The sequence below is a fragment of the Urocitellus parryii genome, chromosome 15 (assembly GCF_045843805.1).
Source record: "Urocitellus parryii isolate mUroPar1 chromosome 15, mUroPar1.hap1, whole genome shotgun sequence".
NCBI lineage: Eukaryota > Metazoa > Chordata > Mammalia > Rodentia > Sciuridae > Urocitellus > Urocitellus parryii.
Genome location: NC_135545.1, coordinates 30,103,901 through 30,131,398, shown reverse-complemented (window position 1 = coordinate 30,131,398; position 27,498 = coordinate 30,103,901). Strand labels below are relative to the sequence as shown.

The window sequence follows — 27,498 nt, the reverse complement described above, 5'->3', positions numbered from 1 at the left end:
TAAAGATGTTGTGTCCATCTATAGCTAAAAAAAGGATGACATAATACTTAATAATTCTATACAGTGTCAACCTATTGTATAGTTGCAAAAGCAATGCTCCTACTGATACTATTAAAAACTTTAAAGAATTATTTATAGGTGAAGCCTATATAATATTCAACAGTAATATCAATAAAATGTACAGATGACAGAGTCAATCTGTACATTTATAGTGGAGTCATCAAGATAAGGGTTGTGATATTATTAAAGTTCATTTAGGTTAGACAAAAGCACACTTTTATCATCCCATCCATTCCCATTTTCTAGTGAAAAAGAAACTTCTGTTATTAAACAGAACTCTAACTGTATAAAAATGGATGCTTGACAAAGATAAACTAATTTAAAATTAAAAAGTGATAGTAGCAGCAACTGGGAATACCAATAAATTCAAGATGACATTTATAAAAAAAGCCTTGTTTTCCTAAAATGTAGGAACTCCATACACCATGCAATATACAGTAGTTCTGGAATGCTTCCAAGTATTGTGTAACACTGAAATAGAGTTCTTAGCCTTATATAATGAAGGTATAAAGAAATTCAACTCATTTCTTTGCTATAACTGAAATTAGTATTTTGGGAGTTTAGTATGTGAGACTCAGTTGATCTGCAATGTCATTCTCAATTCTCAAAAACTTTACAAAGGACACAGGCAAAGCACAATTAGGTCAGGATAGAAACAATGTCTTCAGTACCTATAGAGCACACGGCACCTGGTACCACTTACATACTCAGTAAATACTTATTGTTTCTATTTATCAAAATTTTAGAAGAAATATTAAAGACATAAAGACAAGGTTCACTCTATACTGCTTATAAAGGCAGTATCTTTGAAAAGAACCGACAGGAGGTAAATTTACTTTCAAATCAAAAAGAAGTTTCTGACAATTAGAACTGCCTAACAGTCAAGACAGTTTAAAATAGTAATAATCTTAGTCCTACAAGAATTGCATGAGGATAAAACTTCTGGGGATTAGTCATAACTCATTCCTGTATACTACAGTTATCTGGATTATTACTATTTTTAAAACTTTTAAATTTTCTAAAATTTTTCATTTTAATTTCTACCAATCACTATTAACTTTGTGACTTAGATGTTTTGCTTTTAATTTATGATCCCCATGCCTCAGCCTCCCAAGTAGCTGTGACTACAGGTAGGTTTGATGGTTTAGGTGTTGGTTTTTGAATTCACAATATACTTCAATATTGAAATGCTGTTTAAACTTTATGTGTATGAAGTAATTTTACAAAAATGATGCCTTCAGTTGGACAAGGTGTGGCACATGCCTGTAATCCCAGCACCTCTGAAGGCTAAGGCAGGAGGAGTTCCAAGCCAGTCTTTAGCAACTTACTGAAGCCTTAAGCAATGTAGTGAGGCCCTGTCTCAAAAAATAAAAAGGGCTGGGGATGTGGCTAAGTGGTTATGTATTCCTGGTACAAAAAAAGAGTCTTCACCAAAATATTCAAGCCTGCAAACTAAACTGACCTCTGTGATTTAAAATGTCATATTAAAAGCTCTATATTTATTAAAATTTAAACTATAGTTATTATATTATAGACTTAACACTGGTTCTGACATTAAAGGAAAAAAATGAATTTTTACTATGAGAATCATAAAAGAATTCTGAAATGGTAGGAAATATTTCATAATAAGAAAAATATATGCATTTCACCTGATACAGGCATAGATTTTGGAAAATTGACGAGGCTTGTCTCTGACGCACTTTGAAGTTCCCGAAGTCGAGTCAGGTACTGCTGCTGCCCCAGAGCACCATCTTCACTATCAAATGGTCTTTTTTGGGCAAGCCCTTGCTTCTGAAATGTCAACTTTAAACCACCTTCCTGTTTAAAAAGACACCATTATTAAAACAGAAAATGTTAACAAAAATCTTATTATAGGATAGTAAAAGAAAATTTTTACTTAGAAAAAGTAAAATAGTGAGCTGGGGTTATGTCTCGGTGGTAGGACACTTGCCTAGCACGTGGGAGACACTGGGTTCAATCCTCAACACCACATAAAAATAAATAAAATAAAGGTATTATGTCCAACTACAACTAGAAAATAAATATTAAAAAAAATGTGAAGTAAAACCCTGAAACATAAGTGAAGTTCCCATCTTCTTTATAAATCAATTGAATAAAAAACATCTACAATGAATAATTTCTATCTTAAGTGAAAAAAATTCATGTACCATATACTTTTCAAAGCAAAACAGTACTAGTACATTTTCAGCTTTAGTCATACATCTCTAGGTACATTATTCATAATAACACTCAGATGATGTGACCCATATATTAGATACCTAGTAATCAACCAAGATTCAAAACAGTATAATAACAGGACATGCTAAATGTTTAAAAGAGGAAGTACAGTGATATATTAAAATATTAAACAAAAAAAAATCAAAACAGAAATTGTCACACTGTTTAAGAAAGCATCTTGATCAGCAGAACAATTTTCAGAAGTATAAGGAGAGAAACATATTTAATGATGATCCCTCTAGTAGAGTATTCAAGTTTAATAACCTGGATATCAAAAAAGAAAATGCAAATACCAGAAGACAAGTATGTGAAGAAAGGAAGAGTTAAGAGCAGGCAGCCATTTGCAGGAAAAGCATGCTGCACACCGCAATCGCAATCAGGCCCTAGGGCAATAAAAATACACATACGTCTTTGATTTTCACTGTAAACTCCTTTTCTCGTACATGCTTCTTCACCTTTGACATCTGTGTTGACTGATCATGTTCTTCTTTGACACCAGCACCTGGGGGAGTGGGAACACTGGGCTCGCTATATTCTGCAGCTGCTCCGGGGCTGTCCAGTAGTTTTGTGGTATAGAAAGAAGCCACTGTGTTAGCATCATAACTTCTTCTAGCAGAAGGCCACTTCCCTTTCAGAACTGTTTGACAAATACTGTCCAGCCGGTTGATCATCACACGATCCTAGAAAAGTGTGTAACATCAAAGGATAGTTTTAATAATTAGACCAAGGCAGGGGCTGGGGCTCAGTGGTAGAGCTTTCCTAGCATGTGTGAAGCACTAGGTTCAATCCTCAGCACCACATAAATAAACTAAATAAATAAAGGTATTGTGTCCATCTACAACTAAAAATAATAATAATAATAATAATTAGGACAAACTTTTGGAGATCCAACTCATTCCCTAAAGTTGAGGATTTCTGTACTAGTCTTGTAACATAATAGGTGGAGCTCACCCATTTTTAATCCAGTCTTAGCTGCTTTTTACCACTGATACTTCATGTACTTAAATGCACTTTTTTTTAAAGGTCAGAATTGGCTATAATGAATTTCTTTAAAGCATCTCAGTTGAAAGCATGTATTAACTTGAATATAAAGATTCATTATCTTTTACTCTAAACATGTTTTGGGGTACCAGGGATTGAAACCAGTGATGCTTAATCACTGAGCCACATCCCCCAACTTTTTTTTTTTTTTTTTTAAACTTGCTAAGTTTCTTAGGGCCTCACACCAAGTTACTGAGGCTGGTTTTGAACTTGCAATCCTCCAGTCTCAGCCTCCCAAGCCACTGAGATTACAGGTGTGTGCCACCATGCCAAGCTACTCTAAACATTTTAAAGTTAGGTTGAGAAGCATACACATTAAAGTAGAACTAATGTAATGGATGGATATGACACATATATTGATGCTAATGCCAAACTGTCATTCCACATTTTACAATTACTTATTTTTTTACATAATAAGAAAATACCAATATAGAAAATACTATATAGCAACATAGAAAACTGCTACAACATCAATAAATCATTCCTTTACCTTTGGCCAATATGAAGCTGCCAGCATGTATCCACCCTGTAAGAAGTAAGCAGATTCTGGTGTCCCATTGTTTATTTGGAAACTATCCTGGGTCTCATCCTGGGTAGTGCTCAGTGATGCAACACTTTCTTCATCATAGGCTTTCATGTGAGGGGTACTTTCTGCTAAGAATAATTATAATCATTTTAAAATGACTGCACAAGACAATTTTATATGCTCTTATTTTTTTTTTTTTTTTTTTTGCAATGCTGGGGATCAAACTCAGGGTTTTATGCATGCTAGCAAGTGTTCTTCAATTGAGCTACATTCCCAATCTCTTCATATATGCTTTCAAAAATCTAATGTAATTATTCAGAGATATTTGAAAATGAAAAAGTAAAAAGAAATGGTAGAAAAAAATGGTTTTTATAAAAAAGGAAAAATTCACCTAGATTACAGTAAAGTAACCATTACTTTTAGACTGACTTCTGATTGGAAGACTTTATCTGGATTGAAAGAAATACAAATACTTGATGGGCGTACCATAATTCTTATTCTTTGTGGCAACCCTGAATGTTATGCCTAAGGAGTAGTTATAAGAGATTCTGGTTCCTGCAGGGTAGGAGGCTCTTTAAGTCAGAGTGGATCTAGCTAGCACATGCTTAGTGTTGACTCATTTTCCTGAGGCTGAAAGATACTTGCAAAGATACTTGCAGAAGAGAACCACCTAACACTACCTTGCTGACAAGCTGTAGTTCTTATCCTATATCCTTCTGAGTAGACAGGTGTCAAGTATGGGCCATTATACTCTTATTTGCCTATTTAAGATTCCTGGTAATTGTTATGCAACATTAACTTTTGTTTGCTAAATGATCAACTTGTTCCAGGGGAAAACATACTACCAAATGTAAGGCAATTTACTGTGTAAAACTGTGTAAAAATTTTTTCTGACTAATCTGTTTTGCAATGTCTTGCATACTGATTAGGGAACGTATACCAGTAGTTTTAGTTTCGTTTTCAACACAATGAATTTGTAGGAAAAGCTGTATGCATAAAATTTGAGCTAAGAATTTTAAGCATGCTTAAGTTATCTAAATCAAATTTTCATTTTCCCTTGAAAAGTTCTCTTAAAAATAGTGAAATTACTTTATGCATATACCTCGCTTTTGGACTTCCTCTTCTTCACTGTCACTTTCTTCTGATGAAGATGAAGAGGATGAGGAGGAGGAAGAAGAGGAGGAAGATGAAGATGATGCTGACGAACATGATGAGGATGAAGAAGAACTAGAGCCTGATCGAGAATGGGAACAAGAAGAGGAGGAAGACGAAGAAGATGATGATCTGGAAGAACAGGATGATCTCTCAGAATCAGAGTCAGAATCAGAACTAGATTCTGATCCTCTTTTGTGGACTCTCTGTTTCTTAGAAGCTGGGTTTGGAGTTAGGGGTTCTGTTCTGGCTGCAACCATGCGTCTGTCTGTTTCAACTTTTCCACCAGATTTCTGGTCTCCAGTAGCCTGTGATAAAACACCATTCTTTGGACTTACAGGCTCAGACTTTATTAGTGTCCTGGTTTCCACAGAAGACATAGATTCTTCTTCAGAAGACTGAGGCTCTTCTTTAAGGGTTTCACTTTTAACTTTCATATCCTCTAGAATAATACCTTTAGCATCTAGAAGCCTAGGTAAAGAGGTAAGAGGAGAAGCAGAAAGTGCTACTTGGTATTGCTGTAAAAGTGGGGTAGACGTCCTTGAATGAGTCATCTTACTTTGACTGTAGTTCCTTTGAGCTGCCATAAATGAGAGCTCAGGATCACGAAGAATATGATAATCTGTTCGGCTGACCCCATGTTTAGCAGCGCCAATAAGCAAATCTCTATCATGAGGGCCACATTCCCACCAGACTGGCAAGTCTGGATTTGGATGGCAAAGCTTCAAGCGTTCAAACAACTGTGGATGTCGAAGGGCCTGCTCGCGTACTTTCCTTAGAAGTTCAATGCGATACAAAGTCCTAGAAGCCCGTTCTTCTGTGATTGGTTGGATGAAAATATTTGGATCTACCAATTCTGCATTGAAACAAAGACAAAAATTTTAACTTCAAATATACTTTATTAGAGACTTAAAAGAAATAACATAACGTCTAAAACACACCTCTACTCAGTATCATTGTGCAATTTCCAAAATTTCTTTTTAATATTTTTACATAAAAAAATAAATTTTAAAAATAATTAATAAAAAATATGAAAGATTAGTCAGGTGTGATGGAACATGCCTGTAATTCCAGTGACTTGGGAGGCTGAGGCAGGAGGATCACAAGTTTGAGGACAGTCTTAAGAATTTAGTGAGGCCCTAAGCAAATTAGCAAGACTTGTCTCAAGAAAGAAAAAAAAGGAAGGAAGGAAAAGGAAAGGAGACTGGGGATGTGGCTCAGTGGTAAAGCACCCCTGGGTTCAATCCCTAGTAAAATAAATAAATAGGGCTGGGGATGTAGCTCAGTTGGTAGAGGGCTTGCCTTGTATGTACAGGTCCTGGGTTCAATCACCAGTATCTAAATAAATCAATAACAAAACACAACGTACAGATCTTCTAAAATAACTAAAAAGTAAGACTATTTTTGAAGTATGTTAATTAACTAGAAATTTACTTTTAAGAAATTCCCTATAAACTAATCAAGGAGAAAAACATTTGTTTAAACTCACTTAAAACACAAAATAGAGGAGCTGGGATTGTGGCTCAGCAATAGAGTGCTCGCCTAGCATGGGCGGGACCCGGGTTCAATTTGCAGCACCACATTAAAAAAAAAAAATTAATAAAGGCATTGTGTCCATCTCTCTCTCTCTCTCTCTCCTTTAAAAAAAAAATACAAAAATAGAGGACTGGGGTTGTGGTTCAGCGGTGGAGCACTCACCTAGCGTGTGTGAGGCACCGTGCTCAATCCTCAGCACCACATATAAATAAATAAAAATAAGGTATGTGTCCAACTTAAAAAAAAATGGCATCTTAAACTGCACAAGTAACTTAGGGCATCACAGTGAACTCATAGGAGAACCAAGGAATTTTTCAAATTTGGCATATCTGCCAAATACCATACAAACTACCAGCTGGAGGTACTTCAGTTTCAACATTAGATTGTGTTCCATTACTTTTGAAGAGGTCATATATTTGTGAATCTAGGTTACTAGTATTTAGCAAGCACTTAAAAATATTGTAGGGACCAACGTAGAGAGCTCCTAATGGCCAAATTTGGAATAATTTCAGCTAAAAAATTGTATTATAATCTATAGAATAAAATAAAATTTCATGAATTTATATTGATAGGAATGAGTAATTGATTAAATAGAGAAGGAGAAGAAACAGTTCTTCCTTGAAGCAGAATTCTATAGAAAAACTATTACAGATAAGATTTAGTATCTGACAGATACTAAAATCAATGGGTGACAATTTGAGAAGAAATTGGATTTTTGAGACTCCTCAAGATATCTGTTAAGTATAGGGGCAAAAATATAGTGGAAAAACACATCATAAACTATCTAAACAATTAAAATCAACATCATCAGTAATAAGAGACTGACATCTTGAACTACATGAAACTACATTGCGAGAAAGACAAATAATTTCTGTTACTCCAGCCTAAAATACACTATCTCAATCCAATCATGTGAAAACACAAGACAAACCCAAATCAAAGGATATATGGCAAAATAATTATTCAATGATTTTCAAGGTACCAAGATAAAAATTACTAACAACCTGTTACAAACTATGGAGGTTAAGGAGAAAAAACAACCAATTACAATGTGGAATCCTGAAACAAAAATGTACACTAGTGAAAAAACTGGTAAAGTTCAATCAACAATAGTCAGCCTCCTACATTCATGGATTCTGCATCCATGGACTCAACTAACATTGGATGGAAAATAAAAAACTTGTATCTGTACTAAACATGTATGGACTTTTATGCCTTGTAATTATTCCCTAAATAATACAACTATTTGCATAGTATTTATATTGTATTAGGTATTAAAAAGAATCTAGACATGAATCAAACTCTAGGAGAATATATATAGGTTATATGTAAATACTACCCAATTTATTTAAGGACTTGAGCATCCTTGGGTTTTAATATTCTCTGATGTCCTAGAACTAATCCCATGTGTATAATGGAGTTATGCTAACATTAATTTCCTGGTCTGATGATTATAATTAGTTAGGTTAAGATTTTAACATTGGGAGAGGCAGGGTGAGAAATATATGCAAACTTGTTGTTTATTTATTTATTTTTGCAACTTGTCTGTAAGTCTAAATGTAATTCAAAACAAAAGCAACACTGTATTAAAAAAAAGTCAAAGAAATATTGGTACAGACTACAATCACAATTTGAGAATTTATATAGTACCCCAAAGGTACATAAATCCTATTAGGAGATAATTGTGGACATTTAAGAAATAAATACAAATACTTAATTTTTTTTCAGTATTTGCTATTATGTTTTCAAATAATTACTAGATCACTAGGACATAACACTATCTTTTAACAGACCTGAAAGTATAATGAAACCTACTTGCATCAGCTAGTATTTGGGTAATCAAGTGATTAGCTACTGGACAGACTGACAAAAACATTTGTAAGAAAATAAATTAAGAGGCTGAAGTTGTGGCTCAATGGTAGAGCACTTGCCTGGCATGTATGAGGCCCTGGGTTCAATCCTCAGCACCACATATAAACAAACAAACAAAAGATCCATTTAAATAAAAGAAAATTAAAATAAGAAACATAAGTAAAGCTGGCGTTAACCCCCCACACTGGTAGAGCACTTGACTACCTATCATATGTGAGCCACTGGGTATAATCCTGAGTATCACACCATAAATAAATAAATAAACAAACAAACAAATAAAATGAATATATGTGTCCATCTACAACTAAAAATATTTGTATATATCCACATGTATACACATATAGTTTGTGTGTGCACATGAACACACATATAGAAACCTGCATGGAATTTATGTCTTTTATAAAAACACACATGCATACACACACACACACACACACACACACACACACACATGAATGATATGGCTCACACAAGGGACAAGAGAGGTCAAACTACAAAATAAATTTTGTGTGTGCATCTATATTTTTGCAATACTGGGGATCAAATCCAAGGCCTTGCCCATGTTTTAACTGGTCTACCACTGAGTCATACTTTCAGCCCCACCACTTAAATAATAGTCAATAAAAAAAATGGAGACAGGGCTGGGGTTGTGGCTCAGGGATAGAGCACTTGCTAGCACATGCAAAGCCCTGGGTTCCTTCCTCAGCACTACAAAAAAATCAATCAATAAAAAAAAGGTAATGTGAAAAAAAAAAAAGAGAGAAAACTGCTCATATTGAGCATTATTGACAGGAACTGCTACAGGATGAGAATGAGTTATTTCTCTAGGCATTGAAGACATTAAAATTCATTCCAGAATAGTTCCTTAACTAAGATTAATTCATTATCTTTTTTTTTTTTTAAGATAACCCTAAGTGGAGATCATATACAAAAATTCTTTAAAATGTCTCACAAGACGGGGCTTCATTTCTTGAAAAATTATTCAGGTAAATAATTCCTTTAGAAAGTTTCTAAAATATGGACTAAAGACATAGGTTAGTTCTGTTTAGCAAAATCTATCCTTTACCTTCCACTCATTCCTAATCATAAAGCTGTGGTCAAATGTGAAATATCTTAAAATTCAGTATTTTTAATTCTCTTTAGAGACAAATTTTAATAGTATGATTAAGAAATGGAGGATCTTTAAGCATAGGTTATTTAAAATTCTGAAATATTTCTGAATTTTAGTGATTTTGCTTCTTTAACCAAAACAAGGGGGAAAATTTATACATACCTTCTTTGGAAGGTAGACGACAAACCCTCCGACACATGGACATGAATGCATACAAATATTTCTCCAAACTTTCATCAGTTTTCTTATGTAACCTAGCCATAGCTCTAAATTTTGTCCAATCAAATTGGCCTCGATCAGGGTCAAAAACAACTCCAAATGTAGATACAACTCGATAAAAGTCAGCTTCTTCTCTTCTGGTCCATCTATTTTGATTCAGATTAAAGTAAAAACCACATTGGTCAATATACATTATTACTGAAATGTAATGGCTATCACACAAACTTAAAACATTTCTAGTACTTAACACTTTATTTTTGTTACTGAGGATTGAACCTAGGGGAATTCAATCACTGAACCACATCGCCAGGCCTTTTTATATTTTATTTTGAGACAGGGTCTTGCTAAATTCCTTAGGGCCTTGCCAAGTTGCTGAGGCAGGCTTTGAACTGGTGATCCTTCTGCCTCAGCCTTCCAAACTGCTGGGATTACAGGCACTCACCACAACATCCAGTAGTACCTAACACTTTAAAACACACTTTTTATGGCGGCGAGGGGCTTACGGGGGGGCGGGGGAATGAATCCAGGAGCATTCCACCTCTAAGCTACTTACCCAGTCCTTTAAAAAAAAAAAAATTGAGACAGGGTGTTGCTAAGTTGCCAAGGTTGGCCTTAAACTTATGATCCTCCTGCCTCAATTTCTTAAATTCCTGGGATTATAGACTTGTACCACCATGCCCAGCTATTTTCAACCACGTTTATAGTATAAGGTAGTATTTATTATTGTATGAGTTAAAGAAATAAGGAATTTTAGGAGGGGACAGATAACGAAAGAATCAGTTCAGACATGAACAATTAAGAAAAACACGACTGAGTAGGTGGCATTTCACAAGGTAATATGGGACAATAATAAGATGGGGGAGCGGTGTTAGTAAGATAGCATGGTGGGGCTGGGGATGTGGCTCAAGCGGTAGCACGCTCGCCTGGCATGCATGCGGCCCGGGTTCGATCCTCAGCACCACATATAAACAAAGATGTTGTGTCTGCCGAAAACTAAAAAATAAACATTAAAATTCTTTCTCTCCTCCCTCTCTCTCTCTCTCTTTAAAAAAAAAAAAAAAAAGATAGCATGGAAAAAGCAAAGTATAAAGTACTTTATTTTGTTGGGATGACGAGGATATGGCTCATACACACGACAAAGCAAGAGAAAGCGGGGTCAAATAATGAAATGCTTTAAATGCCTGGCTTAATAACCTCTTTTTAGGTAACATAACCTAAAAAGGGCAATGTTATCATCATAAATCACAGATTTCCAAACTTTAGTACTTCGATTTATAAAAACTTTTCCTTGCTTAACTCACTGAATTGTGTTAGTGAAAAAAAGCATATGAGAAAGAACTTAGAAATATATTAATGAGCCATTTTTTTTATCATAGTTATACATTAATGACAATGTAAAAATAAAAACATCAAGTCTAGGAAGCCAATCAACTCATATGAACCTTAGACCTGAGTGATAAGAACAGGGATGGAATAGGAATGGAGTGGGGCAGTGGTAAGCACCTGTAATCATAGACTCAGGAGGCTAAGGCAGGAGGAACACAAGTTCAAGGCCAGCCTTAGCAACTTAGCAAGGCTCTAAATAAGTTAGTGAGAACCTGTCTCCAAATAAAAAAATAAAGGGGCTGGGATTGTGGCTCAGTGGTAGAGTGCTTACCTGGCACATGCGAGACCCTGGGTTTGATCTTCAGCACCACATAAAAATGAATAAAATAAAGGTATTGTGTTCAACTACATCTAAAAAATAAATATTTAAAAAATAAAAAATAAAAAGGGCCGGGGATGTGGCTTAGTGACTAAGTGACCCTGAGTTCAATCATTAGTACAAATAAAAACAACAACAACAAAAAATTGGGGTACTAGGTTAAGACTAGGTAATACATTTTGGTAAAAGGAATTATATTGAGAAAAGTTAGAAATGAACTGAAGCCTAACTGAAAATAACTTTGAATTTAGGCTTAAAAATATAAGATTTCATATCTATTTTAAACAAGGAGCCACTGAACACCATGATAAAACTATTTATTATTCTAGGAAGACTAATATGGATCCAACAAACTGAGGGAAAATGTGTACAATATATTAACGATGGCCATAAATTGTTTGTTTGCATTGAGACATGGAATCTATTTCCTTTCCCTTACATCTGGGCTGGCCCTGTGACATTTTTGACCAAGACAAAGCGGCAGAAGTGACACTATATAATTGATGAGACAGGGTCTTAAGAAATCAGCAGCAACTGGCTTTGCTACTTTCTTGTTTGGAATGATCTGTCTTACAATTAGGGTTCCCAGCAGGCAACTAGCACCAACTGCCAGCTATGTGAGTGAGTGAGGTCAATCTTCCATCTATTTCAGAACCCCAGCTTATGCTTGCATACAAAATAGATGAAACACTTGGTCAACTCAAACAATCAAAAGAAACAAATGAATACTATTTCAACATGTTTTAGGATAGTCTGTTATACATTGGATAACTTAAATAATATATTTACAAAGGTAATATTTAAAACTTAAGCTAGGATAGCTAAATTCTTAGGTTTCATACAATGATTTATGTTCCAGAGAATATCCTATAAACCAGGTTTAACAAGGAGGCTAGTGTACTGATTAACATTGCTATTCTTTTCCATGCACTCTTTTTCTAAAGAAGTTGGAAACTTTTGGAATAAGAGAAGTTTGCCTGTCTTCTTTACAAGGTCTCTTGCATTTTCTTTTCATTAACACTAGTAGTTTCTAAGGACACATTCTTGTATGAATTAGAGGTGAACTTGCTTTCCATATATTCTTACATTCTGTAATTGTCTTAATATAAAGTAAGAGAACAGAATTTATTTCACACAATTCAAACTTCTGTTGTATTGATAGCTTTATTCTTGGGTTTGCTCTGCATCTCCTTTTAAAAAATAACTTAATGTTCCTAAAATGAAAGGAGTGATTAAATATGAAGTATGGCTAATAACTATAAGATGCAATAATCTTTATTAGTTTTAACATAATTCTTCATATATAAGTGAGTATATTGCAAAAGAACTTTACTTTGATCAGTTAGCAAGATAATCACATCCTAACAGGCTTCAGAATAAACAAATATATTTCAATACTATATTAAATACTTAGGGGCTGGGGGCATAGTTCAATGACATAGCACTCTAGTCTAGAATGTATGACTTCTTGGATATATCCCCTTAAAAAAAATTAGTGCTATTATCTTACCTCTGTTGTCTTTCTATCTTGGCTGCCATTTTAGGATTAAGAGTGGCTTCATCATAAATAGGATGCATTACACTGGCAGGCACTGAGAAGGTTGGTTGTATCTGCTGGATTTGTCTGTTTTTATTAGTACGCTGATATGCAGTGATGAGTCGTCTCAACCGTGTGGTTAAAGCTGACTGAGTAGGCCAATAAATTTTATCACCCTCCATCAGTTGACCATCTATATTTAAATTCATATTAAATTAATCTCAATTTAATTAGAAACAAAACATTTTTAGTTATTGGGAGGAATATACACCTTTGAAATTCATTATGATAATGTTGTAGCTTTTAAGATTTTCTTTACATAATAAATATAGGATCTAATACTTTGCTCACAGGTATAATATTACAATAATGCCATATATAATTAATGTTTACCTATTCACATTAAGCAACCCCACTTTCTTAGCTGAACTATAGGAGGCAGAGGCATGGATTTCCAGGGAAGGATAAACGTATTCCAGCAACAATTTGTTTCTTTCTTAATATTGGAAGGAAGTAGAAGCTTTGGATCATGCTCAGAAAAGCTTTGTAGAAACTTTTATACATAACTGGGAATGTGATGGTCATCATTATCCAAAGTATGTGTATAAAGACAAGAATTGGTATGAATATACTTTGTATACAATGAGAGACATGAAAAATTGTGCTCTATATGGGTAATATGAATTTAATGCATTCTGCTGTCATATAATTAAAAAATTAATTAAAAAACAATAAAAAGGATGGTTCCTCATGTACATATGGAAAGCATAAGAAATTGAATGTATTGCTACATTAACACTTGATGATGTGTTGATAAAGTCTCCCATATAAGTTTATTAATAATCAAGCCATAGAATCACCAGTATCAATGCTACAGAAACCCAGTGACCCACTGAGTAAAGATGTGCAACAACTAAAAACATTGTTAAATTAAAAAATCAATGAATGTATCTTATGATTACAAATATATTCAATAAAGAATTTACATACATAGCAACAAATAAAACTGGAATTGTTTATTGATCTCATAGTGTCATGAGAACATGAAATTACAAAAATACAAAATAAAGAATTAAATGCAACTCACCTCCATCTGCTATAACAAGATCTCCGGGTGAGGAAACATCATCCTTTAAAACAGAAAAAAATTGCCACAGGTAATTGGGTTCAAAGAATCAATCTTCTTTGTAATAGAGAATGTTTTTTTGTAATAGAATTAATAATTAATTTAGCAAAAATAATACCTCATTCCCATTTCTCAGCCTGACACTCTAGACCAGTCACTGTTTGCTTAAGACTATTTACTTTTCTATTATTACTTTTAAAACAGTATTTTTATCCTCTATTTTTCCAAATGTCATAGGATTTATTGCTATTTTTTTCTCTGTGTACCAACTCTCAAAAAGTTTATTCATTTTCATATTTGCCAACCTACAAATCCTTTCTTTTTTAGCCTTGAATAGTTTACTTGTACTGTAGTTCCAATTTTTGTCCATCATCAGAGCATCTTCAATTAGGCATCCTAACAATATATTATACTTAGTACTTTGGCAATTGTTTTCATTGTCTATTAATTGCTATTATCATTTTAGAAAAGTTAGAAGTTAGAATTATCATAATTTCTGTGTAGAAGGGCTCTTTGTTTCATTTCAGATTATGGCATCTCTTCTTCTTAATTAATTTGGTACCAGGGATTGAACCCAGTGGTGCTTAACCATCGAGCCACCTCCCCAGCCATTTTTTTACATTTTATTTCAAGACAGGGTCTTGCTAAGCTTAGAGCCACATTAAGATGCTGAGGCTGGCTTTGAACTTGTGATCCTCCTGCATTAGCCTCCAAAACTGCTAGGATTACAGGTGTACGCCACTGCAACTGGCTGATCATGGCTTTAAAAAAAATTTTTTTTGAATTATTTATTATTTTTATGTGACTGGCCACATAGAGTCCTACACACCTCTCCAGTACCACTCACCTGGAGAAGTTTCCCTGGATGCCAGCTACTGTTTTCTCTCCCTTCCCAAACAGATCCAACTTGGACTGTGGCTGCACTGCCTCATAACAAGGAGATTCTGATGGTTTCTTTCTTTTTTCTTTTTGGTACTAAGGATTGAATGCAGAGGTACTTTACCACTACATGCCCAAACCTTTTTATTTTTTATTTTAAGGCAGGGTCTCACTAAGTTGGTTAGGGTCTTGCTAAATTGCTGAGGTTAGCCTTGAACTAGGGATCCTCCTGCCTCAAGCCTCCCAAGCTGCTGGGATTATAGGTATGCACCATGAAGCCCGGCTTGATGCTGATGTTTTAAAACTTCTTTTGTTTGTCTTATTTGTAGAAACTCCAGGATGTTTTTATAGAGTGAATTTAGTTTCATTTATCTTACAAAGACTCATTTTATTTCTTAAATCTGGGATTCATATCTTTCAAGAGCTGGAAATTTTTTAGATAATATACTTTCCATTGTGCTGGTTATTAATTAATCATCTCTCTTCTCAATATTTATTGCCTCTCTAAACTGTTTAAATATGTTTTCCTCTATTAGCCAGTATGATGTTAAGCTTTGTCAACAGAAGGAAGTAGAGAAATCACATAGGAGAAAAAGATTTTTCCTTTCTAGTTCTGGTGAGCTCAGCTCTCACCATATAAGATGCTTCCTGAGTACCCACTTCCTGTAATTTGAGCAGTTTATTTAGCATCTACTGGCCCCAATTTTTTTTTCCCCCCAGCTACCTCTGACTTGGGCAGACTTACAACAAAGTATCCATATAACTTCCTTGGCAACTCTAGAGGGCAGATTTCCAGCAAGTGGGAATCAGTATAGCAGCATAACAACTTTTTTTTTGCCATTCAATGAGCCATAGCAATGTCCTCCCAACAAAGTCTAGGCTGAGGCTCTGGGTAGACAGGGCTCTACCTTGGATGCTCTACTTTAGTCCTAAGAGAGGAAGATGCTCCTTCAATTCATGATTCCTAAATTTCTTAGAATTCTCTTTTCAAAAATATTTTTTTAGTTGTAGATGGACACAATACCTTTGTTTGTTTGTTTGTTTATTTATTTATTTATTTATTTATTTATTTATGGTGCTGAGGATTGAACCCAGTGCCTCATACGTGTGAGGCAAGTGCTCTTTCATTGAGCCATAATCCTACCCTCTTAGAGTTCTCTGTAACTTTCAGTACTATTCTTTCATTATTGCAATCACAAAATAATAAATAATTATTTACATTAAACTGTTTGAATTACCATGTAGTTTCTCTCTACTCCAGAATGAGCCATTGCATACCACTTTCAGAATTTCCTTAAATCTGTTTTACAAAGCATTTCTTCTCTCATGAGGTATATCTAATTTGTCTAACAAAATGCTTAACCTAATCAGTGAGTTTTAAATGGAAATGACTACATTTCTAATTGTTACATGTATATACAATAATTTTTCACATATTCCTTGTCTATTTCTTCACATATTCCTTGTCTATTTAAATGGAAATGACTACATTTCCCATTGTTACATGTATATACAATAATTTTTCACATATTCCTTGTCTATTTCTTGGGTCTGACTATGTTGCCTAGGCTGGCCTCAAACTTCCAGGGTAATCATTTCTCCTATGCAGCTGGAATTACAGGTATATGACACTGTACCTGGCTTTCCTAGTCTTTTAAAATCATCTTGTCTTTTATTTAGTTCCTGGTTCTTTCTTTATGTGTTTAATCATTTAAAATTTTGCTTATTTTCTATTTCAATGGATGCATTATCAGAAATTCTCAAGACTCTAGAGGCTACAGTTGTGGCTCAGAGGTAGTGATTTACCTAGCATGTGTGGAGCACTGGGTTTCATCCTCAGCACCACATAAAAAAAATTAAAAACTGGCTGGGGATTTGGCTCAAGCGGTAGTGTGCTCGCCTGGCATGCGTGCGGCCTGGGTTCAATCCTCAGCATCACATACAAAAAACAAAGATGTTGTGTCTGCTGAGAACTGAAAAAATGAATATTAAAAATTCTCTCTCTAAAAAAAAAATCCAAAAAACTTTCACAATAAATGATATTTTAAAAAATTAAAATTAACAAATAAGATCAAGATTTAAAAAAAAAAGTTATTGCCTATAATCCCAGTGGCTCAGGAAGCTGAGGTAGGAGGATTGTAAATTCAAAGCCAGCCTCAGCACAGGTGAGGCACTAAGCAACTCAGTGAGACCCTGTCTCTAAATAAAATAAAAAATAGGGCTAGGGATGTGGCTTAGTGGATGAGTGCCCCTGAGTTCATTACCCGGTAGCCCCCCACCCCCCCCAAAAAAAAAAAAAAAAAAAAACAACAGTTAAAAAAATTCTCAGAACTCTAAACTTGTTCTTTGTTATATGTTAACATCTTTTATGGCAAACTTTTTTTTTTTTTAAGCAGGAAACAGTTTTATTTGGCTGCAGCCAGGTCCAGAGGGTACAGCCTTTGCTGTAATCAATCAATCCCCTGAACCCCAAGTTCAGGGAGGTTCAGAGATTTATACCCAGCATGTAAGGGGAGGGGCTCAGAAGTTCTCAGTCTGCAGAAGTTCACATAAAAGCAGCTTTTTCTTTCACTGTTCTGGGCATTATGGCAAACTTTTCCTCATGTATTTTTTAAATGTCGGCTTCATCTTCAGGAATCATATAATCTGCATTAAAGAAGTTGTTGCTTATGGAGTTGTTTTTCCTGCCCCTGCTCTGGCTCCCATATTGGGGATCAAACCTAGGGTTTGACACTTGCTAAACAAATGCTCTACTGCTGAGCAATACACCCAGCATTTTTCAAACAGGATGTTGCTAATTCATCCAGGTTGGCCTTACATTTATGACCCTCCTGTTCCTCAACCTCCTGAGTAGCTAAGATTACAGGCATGTGACACTGTACCTAGCTAAGGACCTCCTGTTTATTTACATTCTTTTCTCGAGGGTTCCTGGATTAAGCAGATGAAGTAAAAGAACCAAACCATAAACCCATAAGAAGGTAGTCTTATGGTTATAAATTATTAATGGAGATAATATTTTTTTTCCTACCCAGAACCCATGTTGAAATAAATTTCCCTGTTCTTATCTTGTGATGTTTGTCCAAAAAATACTGGCCTTTGAGAGTCCAGACATCATAGAGTATTTTAGTTCACATTATAAATACACGTTGACATGAATCTTCTCTGTCATTCTCATATTTAATGTTCTTAGTAACCATGAGGAACATGACAAACTGAAGTAACATCTAGTCTTTTACCATACTCTCATAAATATTATAGAAATCCTCATCTTCTTCAACATCCTTTTCCCCATTCATGGATTATTTTCCTCTAATTCTTCTTCCTTTTGAAATTCTATGAATAGAACACTTATTAACTATGCTGTAGCTGCTTATAATTCCTCTAGGATCTATCCTCTATTTCAAACCACCTTATGTAGATACAGTTTCTCTTACTGTAAGCCTTTAGCATCTAATTATTACTTTGTTTGGGAATTTTGGCCTTGGACACTGTTTATCCTAGCTCGAAGATGTGTAGCATGTGGGCAAAATCCATAACAGCCACATGTCCAAATCAGCTTTTATTTTGTCTAGGAGAGGAGATCAAACAAATTCAAAATAATCATGTGATGTTTGTCAACTGAAGTTGATCACTTGCTTAGCTAATCTTCTGAGAAACAGAAGAATCATATATACAGAAAACATACAAAGGAAAAACTTGAAAGAAAAGCATAGAAGAGAAACCAAGGAACACCTAAAATGCCGAATTTTAAAATATGATCTAAACCATACCTCTATATCATCTTTAAAGATGGCTGGGGCAGGCTTGTATTCTGGATCTTCCACATCCCTGTTAAAATTACAACAAATGCTATAATTATTTTAACAAATATGATTTCTATTTACAGAACAAACAAATGAAATTTCAATGGAAGAATCTGTTAGTTTAAGAATCGAAATGAAATCTGTTTTCTAGCTAAAGTAGGGCAAGCCATATCATAAATGCTACTATATGGCAAGTAAAAAAGAGCTAGTACCAATTTATTCTTTTTTTTTAAATTTTTAATATTTATTTTTCATTTTTCGGCGGACACAACATCTTTGTTTGTATGTGGGGCTGAGGATCGAACCCGGGCCGCACGCATGCCAGGCAAACGCGCTACCACTTGAGCCACATCTCCAGCCCCCCAATTTATTCTTATTCCCAATTCAATATTAAATGTATTCTATTATTATCCTTGAAATGTCTCCTATTTTTCTCTTTTGGGGAGAATCGAAAGATGATGTAAGGCCTTATAACAGGGATAGTGAACAATTATCATCTTTCTCTGCAACTACTATATTCTTGCCATTCTTTTTCCCTCTTTTGTCCCTAGAATTTTATGGACTAGTAGCCATGATACACTACTAGAGTGAAAAACATAAAAGACTCATCAAAGAAACAGGTATTGTAAGGAGAGATGGTGCAACTTGTCATCCCAGAGATTCAGGAGGCTGAGGCAAGAAGTTTTTGCAAGTTCAAGGCCAGCCCAAGCAACTTACCCAGACCCTCTCTTGAAATAAAACATAAAAAGAACTGGAGATATGCTACTGTGTACAGCTCTCCTGAATTTAATCCCCAGTACCAAGTGGTTGGGGGGACAATTGTATGGGCTGGGGTACAGCTTAGTGGTCAAGCATGTGTTTAGCATGCATAATATCCTGGGTTCAAACCTAGGCACCAAAACCAAAACAGGTCATACAATCTGTTCCTTATCCTACTTTGTATGGTCAAATACTAAAGCATTAATAGCTCTTTGAGATTTTGAACTTCAATTAATTATCTTATTGCTACATCATTTAAAGATAAACCTGACTGAGTTGAACAGAAGACATACACGGAGAATTCATGACTCTGAAATGTACATACCCATCCATAAAATCATTGGCTCTCTGTTCAGCAGCAACTGCTTTATCATCAGGTTTTCCCACTCTTTCCAAGAAGCATAATGCTGGGTCTGCTCGGATAGTGTTATATTTTTCATATCCTGAAAGTGTCATCAATTACAAAGGAAAAAAGATTAAAAGAAGGAAGACATATAAATATATGCATTCTCATATTTTTGGTGGGTGATATTCCTGAACTAAAGGGACCATATATTAAAATGAGAAAAATTGAGTCATATTTTCTAGAAATTATCACAAATATTACATGATCTGATAATAATTATTTATAAAAACTTAGATAAAATTCTGTTAAGAAAAACAGAATAAACTGATCATACATACACACATTTCATAAATTAATTTTTCTTGAGAGAGGAAATGTGTAAAATGTACATCCGAGAGAGAAAGGTCATGAATACCACCCTCTAATGAGGAAATGTAGTAACTGATGGACCTAGTTTGATAGTATTATCTTTCTAATACAGAATATATTTAAAAAGTATTATAAGAATAAAGCTATAAGAGGAAATCAATAAACTGAGAACTATTTGAATAACATTGTACATAGAAAGGGTTCCCCCTACCTTAACTCCTACTTACCATGTTTAAAAACCCCTATAAGGAGAGACTTATCAGCGTCAAAGTCCCACCACTCAGCAGGAACTTCTGAATGGTCTGGTTCTGGTACCCAAACATCAATATCACTTAAAAAAAAAAAATCATGATAAAGCACAATGAATTACTTTTATGGTATCGGGGGATGAACCCAGAGTATACCTGCACTGTCTGCATTTCCAGACCTGTTTATTTTTTATTTTGAGACAGGCTCTAAGTTTCTAAGGCTAGACTGATATAGGTGTTCCAGTGCATCTGACAGATATAATTATTACAAACAAGAAAAAAAAAAAAAGAAGGCAAATATTTACATAGTTTTGAAAGCAATGTGGTTTTTAAGAAAGAGATTAAGTTTCAATAAGGTTTATTAAGGAATCATATTCTTTCAACTTACAACTTGCCAAAAATTATCTGGATGAAATATGTCATTTTGCATATAATAGCCCTGAAAGTGTAAATGAATTGTTTTACACTGCAAAACAAATTGTTTCTTCTACACCACTTTTTGCTAAGAAAATAAAAAAAAAATGGCAAGTTTAACTAAAATACATAAATATGCTTATACAAATAATTCTATGCTATGAGAATATAGTACCAAAAATTATAATAATAAATTCAGAATATTTTGGTAACTTGGCTGTTTTTTATGAGTAAGAAAGAAGTATAATACTTCAAATTTTGCAAATGCAACTTTCTTCTCCTGTGCCTAACATTTGAAAACTATTATTTTCTCAGAGACCTTTCCTAAGTAACAAATATAATATCTCTAAAACAGAAGTCATACATACAAAACAGCTGAAATGTTCAATTCTTTACCCTAGTAATTGAAATCATTGTCTCCTTTAGCATAGCATGTATTTGTGTTTGACAATTATTAGCAAATAAGTATCATCAATTCTTATCTATATTTACATTTTCTTTTATTATATTCAATATTCAAAGGGGTAAAAAATCACATGGAATAAATTACTACATAAAATCATACGATAATTGATTATAATTATCATAATTATTATATTTGATATACATGAATTATCAGTTTTACAGAATTAGAGATACAATAAAATACAATAAAGTATACTGAGTAGAATTTCACCTGTCTTGTTAGTATACTTTCATGAATTGACTAACAAAGACCTATAGATTTAAAGAAATGAAGAATTCCCTATTCAAAATAGATTCTATGACAAAAGTTCATTTTGTAGATTGGCTGTTGTTGGGAACACAAAATAAATTTTCATATAAAAATAAACTGATAGTGTACATGTTCCTAGATTAAAGAATATGATATGTCACCATTAAAATACTTGAAACAAAAGACAATGACAATGAAAAAGACAAGTTTTATAAGTAATAGTAATTCACTTTTTATTTTTCATAACTATTTTCCCAGAAAAGTTTTTAAACCAAAAATTTGAGAAAGGGGTAAAGACATCTTTCTATTTTTTTGTTGTTGTTGTTGTTTTAGACTGGGGACTGAACCCAGGGGTCTTACCACTGATCCATATGCACAGCCCCTTTTTAAAAGAATATTTTATTTAAAGACAGGGGTTTCTTAGGGCCTTGCTAAATTGCTAAGGCTAGTTTTAAACTTGCAATCCTCCTGGCTTAGTCTCCCAAGACACTGGGATTATAGTTATGCTGAGATTATAGGCATGTGCCACCGGATTTCCTTTAAATTCTTAAAGGAATGTGTCAGCACTTTAAGTGATCACTTTATTGTTCCTATGTTTGCATTAAGATAAAATTGAAATTTTGTTAGCTTAGTGCAAAACAATAAAAAGGAAGAATGACTCTCCTTTTCTTGTAATATGGTAAAAATTTTTAAAAAGGGCATGATGAGATATCTGGTTAAAGGAGATAATTAGCTCAGAATACAGTAATTCCCGGGTCGAAAATTTTCCTAAATTGTGAAAACAAAGTCAGTCAGTGCTATCCAGTATTAGGATGTTGTAAATTGTTAGCAAAAAGGACATGAACTAGATGCATACCTCTTGTTGATTTCTGTTCTTAAAGACTTAGCTCATATATTTTAACCTGCATAAGGACTTCTTAAACTTCCCCAGGCTAAATCATTCATTTAAAATATGTTTAAACAGCACTCACTATGCCAACAATGGCAATAATGAATTATACCAGATGCCCTTTGTAGAGAAGTGCCTGCAATACTATTTGATGACGACCATGACATGATAATCTGAGTACATGCCTAATTCAGATTTGAGAAATCATGAATGGCTGAGCTGATGTCAGGTGAATGAGAGGGAGAATCAAAGAATGGGAGAATGTTTCCATAAAAATAAGAGGCAAGAGGAATCAATCATGGCATATTTGAAAAATGTGGATCTGAAGTTCAAAAGAGAGATGTGGGCTGAACAAATAGAGTTGGAAGACATCAGCAAGGTGATCAAAAAATGAAGCCACAGACAACACCTAAGATCAGTAACAAGAATAGAGGGCCTAAGGGAAGACTCTCTGACATTTAAAAGACAATAGAATCAAGTCTGAAAAGCAGCAAGCAGAAAGCTAAACAGTATAGGAGAATGGTACCACAGAAGCATTTTAAAAACCACAAAGTGTTCTACACAGGTAAAGTAAGGTAAACAATATGACATATACATAATATTTAGCAGCAAGAATGTTGGCTAATATCTTGAAGTGTGTGGTAAAGTTAGGAGGTAGAAGTGCTGCATTGTGGAGTGCACAAAGCATGGGAGGGAAGAAAAAGGAGACACTAAATAATAAATATTCTTCCTAAAACAAGTTTAGCTTCGAAATCAACAAGCGTGTGGGGCTGGGGTTGTGGCTCAGCGATAGAGTGCTCGCCTAGCACGTGCAAGGCCCTGGGTTCTATCCTTAGCACCACATAAAAGTAAATAAATAAAATAAAGGTATTGTGTCCAACTACAACTAAAAAATAAATTAATTAAAATAAAAAAGAAATCAACACACGCAATAATGGAGACACTGGGTCAAAGTGTTAAGAATGTGTGTGTGTGTGTGTGTGTGTGTGTGTGTGTGTGTATGTACCGGGTACATTTATATATGGAATATAAGATACAACGAGAGACCAAAGAGCACTAGATTAATGAAAGAAAAGAAAAAAAAAAAAGAAAAAGAAAGGGATAATCCAGAGAGCAGACCCTGAGAAATCATGAAATCAGACCCAAGGGAATCAGTCAATTCATCACCACATATTTAAGTATTACTTAATACGTCCCAGATTCTAAGGCTTGAAATAGGACAGATAATGCATTTACCTTTAAAGCAGGTTAAATTGAAAAGAAGGGAGAAAATGATATAAGAAAATAAGCACAATTTTTGAATAGCAAAGGTATTATGAATCAGATAAAACAAAGTTAACCAGTGATAACTAACTGGTGGGCTACTGTAGCTGAGGTGGGCAAGGCAGGCTTACCAGAGAAGGGAATCCTAGAGATTTGAATAATTTGAAGGGGCAATTCTATGGAAGATCTGGGGCAAGGGTAGTAGGACCAGGAGAGAAGCACAGAATAAACTTTGATATTAGAGGAACAGAAAGACCAGCGTACCTGGACTATTCTGAGTGAAGGGCAAAGTGAAGGAAAAGGTCAATGGGAATTTGGCTTTTATTCTGAGAAACAAGAAGCATCTGGAGGGTATGACTTGATTATTGCTTTGAAAAGATTTCTCTGGCTACTGTTTGAAGGATAAGGTAGACAATAAGATAACAAAGGTAGGATAAGGTAGACAATAAGATAACAAATAATCCAATCAACAAATGGGCCAAGGACCTGAACAGACACTTCTCAGAGGAGGACATACAATCAATCAATAAGTACATGAAAAATGCTCACCATCGCTAGCAGTCAGAGAAATGCAAATCAAAACCACCCTAAGATACCATCTCACTCCAGTAAGATTGGCAGCCATTAGGAAGTCCAACAACAACAAGTGCTGGAGAGGATGTGGGGAAAAGGGTACACTTGTTCATTGTTGGTGGGACTGCAAATTGGTGCAGCCAATTTGGAAAGCAGTATGGAGATTTCTTGGAAAGTTGGAAATGGAACCACCATTTGACCCAGCTATTCCCCTTCTCGGTCTATTCCCTAAAGACCTAATAAGAGCATGTTACAGGGACACTGCTACATTGATGTTCATAGCAGCACAATTCACGATAGCAAGATTGTGGAACCAGCCTAGATGCCCTTCAATAGATGAATGGATAAAAAAATGTGGCTATACATAATGGAGTATTACTCTGCATTAAGAAACGACAAAATCATAGAATTTGGAGGGAAATGGATGGCATTGGAGCAGATTATGCTAAGTGAAGCTAGCCAATCCTTAAAAAACAAATGCCAAATGACTTCATTGATATAAGGGGAATAACTAAGGACAGGGTAGGGACGAAGAGCTAGAGAAGAAGATTAACATTAAACAGGGATGAGAGTTGGGAGGGAAAGGTAGAGAGAAGGGAAATGGCATGAAAATGGAAGTTGATCCTCAGGGTTATACAAAATTACATATAAGAGGAAAGGAGGGGTAAGAGAAGAATAATACAAGTGGAAGAAATGATTTATAGTAGAGGGGGTAGAGAGAGAAGAGGGGAGGGGAGGGGAGGGGAGGGGGGATAGTAGAGAATAGGACAGACAGCTGAATACATCAGACACTAGAATGGCAATATATAAATCAATGGAAGTGTAACTGATGTGATACAGCAATCTGTATACGGGGTAAAAATAACCCACTTGAATCAAACTGTGAAATATGATATATTAAGAACTGTGTAATATTTTGAACTACCAACAATTAAAAAAAAACTCAAAAAAAAAAAGTTGGAAAGCGAATTTACTAGCACAGTGGTTAAACACCATGTGCTTAATCTTGTTTGATGTGAGTACATCTCACATGACTTGAGGATTTTTTTCAACAATGTTTATCTGCTTAGAGAATGTGAGAAGTAAAAGAATATTTGGGTTTCACCTGAGCTGAGGTTAGCAGAGATGTAAAACAGAGGGAAAGGCAGGCAAAGGGAATTAAGGAACTTAGTTTAGGCATAGACACCTGAACTATAAAATCTAGGTTGAATAATGAGAAAAGAGTGGGCATGAAAATGCTAACACCTAATAAGTAAGTAATAAGAAAAGGGACATTGTGATGAGGTTAATGAATTATGAGAAGTATCCAGGTTAAGGAGTTGGAAGGATGGAATTGAGGGTCAGAATTCATATTTAAGAAGCAGTGCTATTAATGGTGATGACAAGATGAAGTACATGATTATGTGAATATATGCCTAAAGAAAAAAGAAAAAAGATGCTGGTTTAGAAAAAGCTCAAGAAACTGAGACTGCCAGGTGTAGTGCTGGAAGGCTGAGACAGAAAGATCATAAGTTCAAGGCCAATAAGAGCAAAATAAGGAAACCCTGTCTCAGAGAGCTAAGGGAATTTCTGTTTGAAAGCTTTCCTACCTTTTTTCTAAAACGAAGGAGGGATATCAGTTGCCAAGAATAAACAGTTGAGAAGGAGGTTAATGTGGGAAGGTTCAAACTCTAGCAAAACACACACACACACACACACACACACACACACATTTCTGAAGAGATGAATGAATCAGTCAATATATTTCTGTCTGCCTTAATGGCATCTAGGTTACAAATCATTCTTAACTTTATCACCACCACCATATTGTTATGATTACAACTTTTAGTGACAAGCCAATGATAAGAATAGCAGAAAAATGGCAATGAATTGGCAAGGGTTAATTCCCAAGGTAGGGGATTTTCCTATTTGTGAATTTCCCTGAATTAAGGAGCCACTTAACTAAGACAATATAACGTTTGCCTCATCGTGTTAATGGAAAATGAATATACACATTATTTACTTTACCTTGCATCTACTCCATCAAATACTTTCTGACACTCATTACCAATGACTTCTTGCTTTAGATAATATAGCATTCTTACACGAAGCAAAACCCTGAAAACAAGAGAAAATAAAAAGGAACAAAGGTTAAAGATAGGAAGGAATCTGTACATAAATTTTCTTTTGGTGAGGTGGGGTGTTCTGGGGGTCAAACCTAGGAGTGCTTTAGCACTCAGATAGATCACCAATCCTTTTCTCCTTTATTTTTAAATTTTGAGACAGAATCTCACTAAGTTGCTAAGGATGGCCTTGAACTTGAAGTTCTCCTGTTTTAGTGTCACGAGCTGCTAAGATTACAAGCATATATCACCATGTCTGGCTGAATATGTATATTTTAAAAAATTTAATTTGTTTTAATTAGTTACACATGACAGTAGAAAGCATTTATGCACTTTGATTTATCATACATTGATGGGATATAATTTCTCACTTTTCTGAGTGTACATGTTGCAGAATCATATTGGTCATGTAGTCTCTCTCTCACACACACACACATATTATATATACAGTACTAATGTCTATTTCATTCTACTATCTTTCCTATCCTCACATCCCCTCCCCTACCTTCCCATCACTTCCTTCTACCTAATCTAAGGTAAAGCTGTTCTTCCTTAGGGCTCCCCACCTTATTGTGAATTAGCATTTGCACGTTAGGGAAAACATTTGACCTTTAGTTTTGTGGGATTGGCTTATTTCTCTTAGCATGATATTCTCCAACTCCAACAACTTACTGGCAAATTCCATAATTTTACTCTTCTTTAAACCTGAATAATATTCCATTGAGTATATATACCACACTTTCTTTACCCATTCATTTGTTGAAGGATACCTAGGTTTGTTCCATAGTCTAGCTACTGTGAATTGAGCTGATATAAACATGTGTCACCATGCCTGGCTAAATATATATACATTTATAACAAAATGAGTAAATGAACTTCATTAGTATCAATATATGAAAGATTTCTACAAAATCTCCACGTTATTATTGTTTTCCCAGTAAAAGATAATGAGTTCATCTGAAGGCCAGTTCTATTTATCTGTTGGTGAAAACAGTGACACAAAGATATCCTGATT

The 27,498-nt window shown here is 34.7% G+C and overlaps 1 protein-coding gene across 1 annotated transcript in view; it reads right to left on the bottom strand.

Annotated features, from left to right (window-relative positions):
• Chd9 (chromodomain helicase DNA binding protein 9) overlaps positions 1 to 27,498 on the bottom strand; it is a 182,754-nt gene that overhangs the window by 15,868 nt on the left and 139,388 nt on the right. Inside the window, exons 25-35 of the mRNA XM_077793223.1 lie at positions 26,389 to 26,478; positions 20,507 to 20,610; positions 19,890 to 20,007; positions 18,773 to 18,830; positions 14,085 to 14,127; positions 12,971 to 13,190; positions 9,699 to 9,901; positions 4,968 to 5,873; positions 3,830 to 3,993; positions 2,706 to 2,978; positions 1,710 to 1,878 (exon numbers count right to left, since the gene is read on the bottom strand). Of these exons, the coding sequence (XP_077649349.1) occupies positions 1,710 to 1,878; positions 2,706 to 2,978; positions 3,830 to 3,993; positions 4,968 to 5,873; positions 9,699 to 9,901; positions 12,971 to 13,190; positions 14,085 to 14,127; positions 18,773 to 18,830; positions 19,890 to 20,007; positions 20,507 to 20,610; positions 26,389 to 26,478 (2,348 nt within the window). The remainder of the gene's footprint in view (positions 1 to 1,709; positions 1,879 to 2,705; positions 2,979 to 3,829; positions 3,994 to 4,967; positions 5,874 to 9,698; positions 9,902 to 12,970; positions 13,191 to 14,084; positions 14,128 to 18,772; positions 18,831 to 19,889; positions 20,008 to 20,506; positions 20,611 to 26,388; positions 26,479 to 27,498) is intronic.